The following is a 10,930-nucleotide window of genomic DNA, read 5'->3' on the forward strand; positions in this document are numbered from 1 at the left end:
TGTGTAGTTGCTGCTGCTACTACTGCTGGGTGCGATTTTAAACTTGCGCGGAAACTGTCGCGCCTAGAGCTCGTCAAGGGCCGTGTCTACTGCCCTGTTGTGGGTGCAGGTCACGCGCACGAGCTTGCAAGCGACATTCGATGATTTAAATATGACAGTGCCAGTGCACAACGTTTCCTGTGCTCCGTAGCACAGTGAGGAAAACAGTCGGACTTCGCTACAGCGAAGTCACAGCCAACATGAAAATACGATTGTTATATCCAGTTCATGGTTATGTTGCGCTGAGTGCTATACTGGCAAAAAAAATAAAGATAAAGGGAACAAGGACGTGGACGGACAGTGTGCAAACGATTAACTCTTTATTTTTGTTAGAGAACACGTTAATATATGAAGTGAAAGGGGAGGGGGGGGGGTTCAGCCGTTTGTTTCATTTAGAATGGTTGGGTCACATGATGTCATTGTGACAGTTTATAACGCTACCTGAACTTCCTAGTCCATCAATGAACTTATTTGAAGATTACGGGTGGGCTCACTGACTACTTAACTGTGGCTTGACTTCAAAATTTTCGCTCTTCTCATGTTTTCTTCCAGAGGCACCTTTTTTGCTTTGAGTTTATTTGTTGTGCTATTAAGAAAGTGCCCGTAATGGGTGTCTAGCTGCACTAAGTCATAACTGGCTTGTTAAATTAAGAAGTTCATGCAGTAGTGCAGTTGGTGCTTTGCCATAGTGCACAGTACAGTTAGAGTTAACTTTTCTTTAAGTCATTCTTATTCTCTGGAGACTGCTGTGGGTATTACCAGGTTTATAACTTGACAAATATGTGAATAATTCTGCCTTTCAAAAACTTGCACTTTGTGCTTAAGAATGAGAAAGTGATCTTCGCATTTTTCTTGCCACAAGAGGCTGTACAATGATGGTAGCAGTGGGGCTCTTCAATCTGTCGTCCCACACAGCCCATAACTGCCTGAGGTGGTGCTTTCAGCCAATGAGTGTTGGTGTATATATATAGCGTTTTAGGCAGTCCTGAACAATACGGCTCGGCAAATCAAACAGACCCAGTAGTTCATGGCTGTAAATGTTTAACACATGTGACAAAATGTTGCTGCAGATGAATGACGCAGACCGGACGAGTATTCACGAAGCAATGGAGCAGCAGAGCATTTCCATCTCCAAGGCGGGCATCGTGACGTCGCTCCAAGCACGTTGTGCTGTCATTGCTGCAGCCAACCCCATCGGTGGTCGCTACGACCCATCCTTGACATTTGCCGAAAACGTGAGTTTCGTTCGCGGTGCTTTAAGTCTTTTTTCTTTAAGTCTGTTAAGGCAGTCAGTGGCACAGAGATGCTCCGAGGGTGAAAGCAGGCCCAATTGGTGTGTGCATCCACTTTTGGAAAGAACCGCAAAATAGACGTGCGTAAATAACCCGATGATGATGACAGAAGTGCTGAATCAACAAATTGGAGAGAACCATCTAACAAACACAATCCTTAAAGAGTATAATGCCGAGTGTTAACAAGTGACACGAGAAAAAAAAAAGAAGAAAAAACTGCACTTGTTTCATTCTCTTGTGGGTTTTTGGTTCGTCTTTAATGCTGTGTTTTCAAAATAATGGCACATAAAACTCATTTTTCTAAATGAGTTGCTCTTTATAAGCTGTTGGGCTTACAGAGATGTTATGTAGTACATTAGGGCTAGGTGGAAAACTAGCAAGGCTAGGTTAATTTTGCCACTTTGTTTTAAATCGGTGGCTACCTTAAGGAACCAGTGGAGTTTTTCTGGTTTACGTTCCTTGCAGAGAGAGTGAAATGAGTGCAATTCTCCACTGAAAGTATTTCTAGAATTGTGCGAATACTATACAAATACGAATCTAATAGTGACATTTGAATAATTTGTTTCATGAATCAAATATCTGATACAGTAGACTCGTTAAATTATTTCCACTTAATTCAATTTTTAGGTTAATTCGATCCCAATCGAAGGTCCCGGCCGGTGCCTGTGCCCGTCTATGGGTAAACTTTTGTTATTTCAATTCTAAGTTTAGCCTTCGCTGGATAATTCGAACTTAACCAGTCAGTATACACACGTGTGACCCCAGTTTTGACTCCAATAGTGACCCATTTAGTGGCAGCGGCTGTGTTGGCGGAGCTTGGGGACAGCAAATGCGTTGAACACACGTCATCTCCTGTTGAAAATGGCTATTTTTTTGCCTGTCCTAGGAAGATTTTGAAGCATTAACCGTTGGTCACGATGTCTAATTGTGGTATTTGCCTGATTCTATTAAGATCCTTTTCTTTTTTCCTGGAAAATTAGTTTGAAAATTGCCTGCGTGGTGCAATCGGAATCAAAACCAAAATCGCCTTTGTGGCGTTCATATGCTGTACTGCATAATATGGATGTATTGCGGCGAAGCTGGCTTTAGGAAACTGGCTGCCATGGTACAACACATTTATTTATTTATTTATTTATTCATTCGTTTATTTATTTATTGCATACTGGCATCGCCAATGCGGGCATTACAGCAAGGGGGATTGCGTTGTGGAGGAATAAACAAGTGATCACATACATAAAGCGCAATAAAATGAAATTAACGATGTCAGGAGAAAGATTATTCCATTTTCTTATAGATCGAACAAAAAAAAAAAACCTAACGTCATCACCCCTGAAAGGGAACTCGCGGACTTTCAGTGCATGGTCTCGTCTCATCGACGTATATGTCGCCATCAACATATTAGACCCTTGCCCGTTTTCCTTGCTGAGAAATTCGGTGTGCATTAGATTTCCACTTTGTTTTGAAGCTTTGTCATTTCTACATTAGTTTTCTACTTTGTACACTTAAAGTGGATGTGTGTTTGGTTCGGAGTTGTGTTAGAATCTGGCAAATGCTGCCAAATGAAGCAAAGGTGTATTTCGGAATTTTTTCTCCATCTTGTTTAATGCGACCCACCGGATAATTCGACCAATTTTGTTGGTCCCATCAGGGTCAAATTGATGGAAGATGACTGTATTTGATTTTTTGGATAATCAGTATATTCGGTGAAAGACCCAACCGTTGTCGGTTCCTTGATGTGCAGCCTATCCACGGTGCCTGGTTTTGGTCAATACTAGGTTCATGCAAGTCAAAAGGACTATTTGAAACGATAATGCGACATGGAATGATGTAGCGGTTACAAAAACAGCGCGTGTGGAATGGGCGGAAGCATGTGCAAAGATTGAATTTACCGGAATACACAGATTATATCAGATAAGTATGTACACACATGCGACTCTCGCTGTCTAGAGATTTTCTGTTCAAATGCAAGCTTAATTAAGAACAGAGCCAAACTTTCTACGCTTGCTCAGGGTAGTTGCCAGCTTTCCTGCAGGCACAAGCGGCACTTCAACAGTCATCAAAAAACTGCGCTAACACATTAGCACCAAGCTTTCTGCAATGGCTTGCAGTCTGTTATCACATTGGCCAGCAGTGAATTTACGTGGTGCCCATGTTGCTCAGGCCTTTAGGCGCAATCACTGTTGCTTCGTCGAGTGTTGGTGATTAAAGTGACGCTTTGGTGTTGAATTCATGTAGATCCATTCACAACAGCTGCATGACAGTCAGAAAGCGGACAAACTGCTCTGTTAATGAAAGGTCACTGTACATGGCCTGTTGGTCCCAGTTCCGTTCACAGATGCACATTGCAGTCTCTTCAGGTCTCTTGTAGCTTCGAGCAACCTGTCACAAAACTAGCCTTGAATTTACACGCCATGCATGAAAATGTCACGTGACTGGTGCACTGACTGCCTGGTTGCAAGCACATTTCCACGGGGGCAGATAGACGCAAGAGGACAACGAAAGAGGAGTATCGTGCAAACATGCCGTAGTGGAGTCGGAACCTTCAAGAGGTATCAAACTACGCTGGATCCTACCCGTAAAAGGCGCATGCTCATTACCGCCGGCGGCGACTGTGGTTAACCCGCGCTGCTGCAACAGTGGCTAGGCAGAGTGGTATCGAGTAACGTCTGCAGTGTCAAGCCTTTGTCTGTCACATCAATCTAGATTGACTTTAATGAGCTGATGATAATCCACACAACCTACCTGCTGTAAAGGTGGGAAAATCCTTCTGTTTTCTGGAGGAAAACTGAAAAGCAACACATTTTGAACAAATCCTTGCCTTGAAATATAGTGTGGTCCACTACCTAACTGAAAACCTCACTGGTTTTCAGGACAGCAATAACTTCGATATTTCTTCAGCTTAACTTGATTCTATTGAACAGACATTCTATTCATGCAAATATTTTCCTGGCCTTCATATACCAATTGAGTTGTTATCAGTGCTGGAACACTGATTTGGTGTTCCGTTTAATAATAATGACCATACTGTACATCTTGATTCCTAGGAACCCAAGTTACTGATAGATTGCAATATTCTGGTTATGCTAGTAGGCTCTCGATCATTTGCAGCACCATGTTTTCTTGCAAAAAATTTGTGCGCATTAAACTTCGTGTTATATTTTCTGATATTCAATGTTAATATTCTATTTCTTGATGCAAGTCGATATTTGATTTGGAATCAACTATTCAGTGTTCGTACACCTCTAGATATTTCCATTGTATTCACCAGCGTAGTTGCAACATCTGTTTTGTTTGCATTAGCTGGTTAATCTCTCAGCCACACATAAAACTCCGAAAAGGGGGCAGGTAATCAGGGAGCCCCCCAAAATTAGCATTTGATAAGTTGTCACTGATTGTCTTGTTAATATTAATGGCATCTGCTATGAAAGCATAATGTTGTTATTGTGATCTTATTTCCTTTTCTTTCTTCCGCTCTATGTAGGTTGATCTGACGGAACCCATCCTGTCTAGGTTTGATGTGCTTTGCGTTGTGCGAGATCAGGTGGATCCTGTTCAGGTGAGCAGATGAAACGCTCCCATTAGCTTATGGGTACCATAAGGTCTGTCACCTATGAAGCAGTGAATTTTCCTTGATTTTCCCTTACTAAAAGGATTGCCAGTTCCGAGAGCATAGAATGGTAACAGCTGGAAAGCATGATGCAAGTCAAACTTTGTAGTTAGGTACCTTGGGCATTGCTGAGCAAACATAATGCAATCAGTGTTCTATGACAGTCGTACTTTCATTTTTTTACTCGGCAGTGTTTACCAACAAAATGTTGCTGCGTGTATCACTTACTTTCTTTTTTGTGTCTTTGGTACATAGCAACATTTTCTTTTTCTATTTGCAGGATGAAAAGCTTGCTCGTTTTGTCATTGACAGCCATATCCGTCACCATCCAAATGCAAACACTCAAGAAGACGCTGATGAGACAATGGTACAGGTTGGCTTGCTCCCTAGTTTATAGACAAGGCAGTGGCACGTTGTTTCAACCTCAGGCATGAGTTCATTGTGCGTTGCTGAGAATGTGATTTTGGGGTTCCACTCTCACATACAGTTGCCGACGTGATAGTTCGGGCTCAATGGGACCAACCAAAAAGTCTGAATAATCGGGGTTCTGAAACGTCATAATTGCCAGGAAAATGAGTAATTTGATTTCACAAGTCGCCAAAAGGTTGTCAATGTGTGATAAAAGAAGTTGCCCTTGCAACTTCTTTTATCACACAAGCATCGGCCACACGGCATGTCAGCACAGCAAGATGTGGCGACACTGGCAATGGCATGCGCACACAAAAGCAATTTCCCGTTCAAATGCCACCCGCTATCTTGTTCCCTTCATGAGTGCACACTACAGCCTGTATTCATCTTTTGGCACATTTCCAACTTTCTCATTCTGCTAAAATCCCCCTCGCACAAGTTGCAGACACGAATGCTGTATCTACTCCATTCGGATGCACTCCCTCCACCTCCCTTAATCTAATGCTTGTTCAATTTTGTGGGTTCAGAGTAACCAAATAACGTGTACCCAAATCAAATGCACGCAAAATAAGAGATGACACCGGGATTAATTTGCTTTCATAGAATGTAAGTCTATCGTACTTAATGATCATCACTGTCACTGTCGGAAAGCTCTTTACCATTTTCTAAGGACCATAACAGTTGTCCTCCGTCCAGTCCATTGCATTTGATGTTCGGCATCTCTGGAACAACTTTGCAACCATCACAAATGAGATGGTATCATACACTTCTAATAACGACTTCACTATTTTGCTCTGTAAAGCATCCAAGTCTCTGAAATGCCAAAAACGTAATGCATCTCTATTGCTGCTAAATGTAAAATTACTTCATTTTCTTTAATGAAGTTTTATAATAAAAGCTGCACATCGCAATCACCAACCTACGCGTAAACATTTGTCGATGACAGGGACAGTGATGTTGGCTCTGACTGCAGGTGAAAGCCATGATAAGGTTTCGGCTTCATATTCAGTCACAAAGCGCAGGCAACTTTTAGTACCATTTTCTTGGAAAAGGGATATGTGTTAGTATGGAATGCAACAAGTGTTATGGTCATATGATGCAGGACAGCCAAAGTCAACATGACGAGAGTGTCGACACGGGCCCCGAGAAGATCCCACAGGATCTTCTGCAGAAGTACATCCTGTACGCTCGCGAGAAGGTGCACCCCAAGCTCCACCAGATGGACCAGGACAAAGTGGCTCGAATGTACAGTGAACTGAGAAGGGAATCCATGGTGAGCTGCCCTGCGTTTTTTGCAACTCTTATCTCCTTTTTACTTCGTGCAGTCTGTCACAAAAGTGTAAAGACCGCTTACACTCATCACCTTAGATTGCTAATTCTTGTTGGCAGCGCACTTCCTGTCTGTCAGATGCTGCGAGATTGCTTCAACCACCATGGCTCGGAATGACATGAGCAGATTGCACCGGTTGCGAGACTCATGGCCTTTACACTTTTGCGACAAGCTGTATGTTTTTCTCTGCATACTGTATTTTTGTGTTTGCAGGGTTTCCATAGTCTCCAGTACTTGGCCTATTGCTCAAACCTTCGCTAGCATCCCGCTGACGTCGAATATAGCAGTGCTAATGTTGCTTTGTTGCTGCAGACATACTTTGATTTGCACAGCTTATGGCAATTATGCATCAGTTTCTTTTTACGGGCTCAGCTGTTGTGCCGCCGAAGACTTGCGTATCCAAGTACTGTCGTTTCGTTGACATTCATCTCAACCTACCAGCAACGAACTCCGTCCTTGCGTAGCAACACCCAGTTTTACCGATACTGTTCTTGGCCCTATAAAAGCTAATGCATCCACTTACTCGTTCAAGTCAGGTGTGCCCACGATAAAAGTCGGTGTACAACTATTACGCAGCTGCTGGTATCCTTACATGATGGCTTGTTTTTTTTTTCTCGTCTGCATTACCAGGCCACCGGAAGTGTGCCAATCACGGTGCGGCACATCGAGTCAATGATCCGTCTTGCCGAGGCGCACGCCCGCTTGCACCTGCGTGAGCATGTGCTCGAGGAAGATGTGAACATGGCTATCCGCGTCATGCTCGAGAGCTTCATCAACACCCAGAAGTACAGCGTCATGCGATCCATGGCCAAGGTGAGCAGTGGTGTCATAGTATGAGGTGTGCGCAGAATGTGACAGTAAAGTACACCGTTCAGCCAGAGCATGGATTGATGTTTGATAGTCTGTTGTAATGCCAGATTTTTTTTTCCCTACTTTTCCCACTTTGCTTTTGTGTGACCTTTGCAGAATGGTCGCGGTAAGGAAAAAAGGGCTAATATTTCATGACTAAAAAAAGAAAATTTAGATCAACATTAGTCCAAATTGCGCACATTTCTGCAGTTCTTGTGCCTTGTCCCTAGTTTCATAATAACATGATGCCTTGTTAACTCTCTTGCATGCTCCTCTTGATGTTATGTTGCATTGCCATAGTCTTGAGAAGTGTACTAATTTACTGTCTAGTAAGTATCTGTTTGTGACAGCCTTGACTTTTCATGAACATTCCATCACATATCACAGAAGCACTCACATATTGAGTTGTGAGCTTGTTTGCTGATAATGTCTTGCACAGGGACACAGATTAATCAAAATTGCACGTTTTCTTGACTACAAATATATTTCACTCATAAAAGAACAAATTTGGAGAATGCTCAAGCTGCGCTTTTAAGAGCGGAACGCTGATAGCATCCAAAGATTCCTGACTGCTTTTCGCGCTTCCTGGCACCTGGAGTGTATGTAACCATAATGTTTGCCGGGAAATGCTGGCCGCTAATGCTATGCATGAAGGCGGGCTTTCTGATAGAAAAGTTGCCTCTTGCGTGGGCCGCAATTCGTCTGAGGTGAGTGCCATGTGGAGGTATTGCAAGGAATATGGCGCGCCGCTGCATGGTCCCCGAGATACTCGCGCGCCGGCGCACGCAAATGGCGGATGTCATGGCTGGTCTATGAATGGTAGAAACGCTGGAAAAGGGGTTTCTTTGAGCTTTTGTTTAACAGAATTATGTTTTCCGACGCTGTCATGTCTGCAGGTTGTGTGTAAGTCGTACTTCACGATTTTTCTGCGTATTTTAGCTTGAGAAATTCAATTAGTTAAGTAATTGCCTTGCGCCACATGGAGGCCCTGGATATGGGTGGTTCAAAAAACTTTTTGCCGAAACGACGTCCGACGCTGGATTTTCTGCGACACGGGGCCCTTGACACGATCGTGTTAAAATAGCAATGTGAGGTAGCTGTGCTGTAAGAAAAGGGTTATGATGGATCAACTGGCCAGTGATGCAAAATGTGCTTGTATAAACTGCTCTGACATACTCTGCTGAGAAAATGAGTATGTTTGGTGTTTATCAGGTTGGGTAGGTCAAAATTCTGCTAAGCTCTAGGCCTGTGTAATGTATTTTTTTTTACCATCCACCACTTGCAGTCGGCCAATGCTGGCGTTAACAATAAGCTGAGCACCACTCAGGCTACTAATGGAGCCTGAAAAGGAAAAGCATTGGAACAGAACACTTGGATTATCTTTGACCTGGTTGGTCTGGTAAAGAAGTGTTCGTTATTTGCTTGTCAGTGCGTGACCATTAGGGGCCACTGCGGCAGCTACACCAGAAACCATTGAGCATATTCTGTGGAATGTCGTGGTATCCATCTAGCCATAAATGTGCAACTAATGGGCCTGTCAGATGTGTTAGGCTTTAGGACAGTGAAGGAAACAATCTGTCATCAAGAGAAGTAAGAGGCGGCTGGAAGGTCGGAATAAAGCTAACCTTCTATTTCAAATAATGTATGTTAGTCTATAAAGATATTTAAACATTTATAAACACCAGGAACATGAAAACAATGAGCTTGGTAGCATGTACCAGTGCCTTTGCTCTCGAAAGGAATGCTCATGTCATCATGATCATCAACACTATTCGTTTTGTTTTTTGCAGACATTCCAGAGGTACCTGAGCTTCAAGAAGGACAACAACGAACTGCTGCTCTTTGTGCTGAAGCAGCTGGTCCAGGAACAGATCAACTTCATGCGGAGTCGTTACGGCAGCGAGCCAGAAGTTGTTGAAATCTCCGAGAAGGACTTGCAGGAGAAGGTGCGCTTCTTTTGGAGTCTTTTCCTAAAAGATGTCATTTTACCTAGAAGTTAGACTAAATGTAATTTCGTGTGAACAAGTCGCATTTTAGTGGTAGCCGTAACTAGTAATAAAACATTGGAACGAAATGTCAACAACTGCGGCAAGCAAGTAGAAACTGTTGGTTACATTCATAAGTACAGCCTTCACACGTTGGTTTAGCGCTTTCCTATCCGTGGGAAAAGCAGCAGTTTTTTTATAGTCCAGTAGGTAACTTTCTTTCCTATCAAAGAACATGCTTGATACTAAAGTGTATAGTGTCAAATTATAGAGAAAGAAACTCTCTTTTTGATGGTACTAGTACCAAATAACCTATTTTTTAGGAAGAAATTGAAAAAGAAAGAAAAAGAAAACATCAAAACAAAAATATTGTAAACTCAAAAGTTACATAAAAACATCACTGTTGCTTTGAAAAAAAAACTTAATAAAAAATTTGGAATATGCATATACAATGCAAAGGACCTGTGGAGTATTCCATCAAATATCAGTGTTCTATGTAAAGAATTTTTTTAGATGTATAAGAAAACGTTGGCCCTGGTGACAAGCCCTAGCGTGATGCCGAGGTCATTTCCCGGCCGCTTTATGGCACAATACTCAATTCCCCACTCGGCTGTGGGCAAGCGATCTTGAATGAAGGATGTTGACACCCTGCAGATTAGAACACCTTTAGAGCACGCAAAATATCTTTATATCGGCACATGGCAGCGTTGAAATAGTTTGGAGAAGAAAGCGAAACATTGTGCTTAAGCCTGATGAATAAGTTGTCTTCCCCATTAGTGTAGCTTGCGAAGTTCAAAAAGTCACATGCAGATGCATCAGAACCGGTATTTGCACATCCCTATTGATGAGGATACAGAAAGCACAAAATAACTGTTGTATTTTGGCAGGGGTTTGGAAGACACTTTAACTGTTTTGTGATTCCTCGTGGCATCTGTAGGCATTAGTGCAATGTACAATTTCGCTTCCATGCCAAGTTGTGTTAAGTTTTCCGACAGTTGAGAGGACGCTGAGCGTGTAACGTCATATAGTAATTGATGCCAACTGTTATTGTTCTCATGCCGATTCCCACGAATTCCAGGCTCATCAGTTGAACATCACCAACCTCACGCCATTCTTCAAAAGTGACCTCTTCCGGTCTCACCACTTCACGCACGATGCCAGGCGTCACCTTGTCATTCTAACTTTCTAAGTGCGATGAACATCCGGAAATGCTCAAGGACAACGTGACTGTAAGTTGAACCTGCTGATATCTGCACCATGCCCAGCATGGGGCGGCAGCTGAATGTCATTTATTGTGTGTACAACGCCTTAAGAATCCATTTTGGAAGTTTCTTGTGCGCTCCCTCCTGCGGGAGCACATGAGAATAGAGAAAATTGGGCTCGAAATCTACTACATGGAATTTAATGAGATTTTAATTAT

At 42.7% G+C, this 10,930-nt stretch overlaps 1 protein-coding gene across 4 annotated transcripts in view; it reads left to right on the top strand.

Annotated features, from left to right (window-relative positions):
* Nucleotides 1-10,930, top strand: part of Mcm2 (DNA replication licensing factor Mcm2) — a 44,594-nt gene that overhangs the window by 16,904 nt on the left and 16,760 nt on the right. For 3 of the 4 annotated variants that reach the window (XM_065424903.1, XM_065424904.1, XM_065424905.1), the window contains exons 12-18: nucleotides 1,110-1,274; nucleotides 4,813-4,887; nucleotides 5,219-5,311; nucleotides 6,449-6,619; nucleotides 7,307-7,489; nucleotides 9,316-9,471; nucleotides 10,589-10,739. In XM_065424903.1, coding sequence (XP_065280975.1) covers nucleotides 1,110-1,274; nucleotides 4,813-4,887; nucleotides 5,219-5,311; nucleotides 6,449-6,619; nucleotides 7,307-7,489; nucleotides 9,316-9,471; nucleotides 10,589-10,699 — 954 coding nt within the window. In that variant the 3' untranslated portion in view covers nucleotides 10,700-10,739. The remainder of the gene's footprint in view (nucleotides 1-1,109; nucleotides 1,275-4,812; nucleotides 4,888-5,218; nucleotides 5,312-6,448; nucleotides 6,620-7,306; nucleotides 7,490-9,315; nucleotides 9,472-10,588; nucleotides 10,740-10,930) is intronic. The other variant, XM_065424906.1, reaches the window with a different exon arrangement.

This window comes from Dermacentor albipictus, chromosome 6 (assembly GCF_038994185.2).
Source record: "Dermacentor albipictus isolate Rhodes 1998 colony chromosome 6, USDA_Dalb.pri_finalv2, whole genome shotgun sequence".
NCBI classification, from domain to species: Eukaryota; Metazoa; Arthropoda; class Arachnida; order Ixodida; family Ixodidae; genus Dermacentor; species Dermacentor albipictus.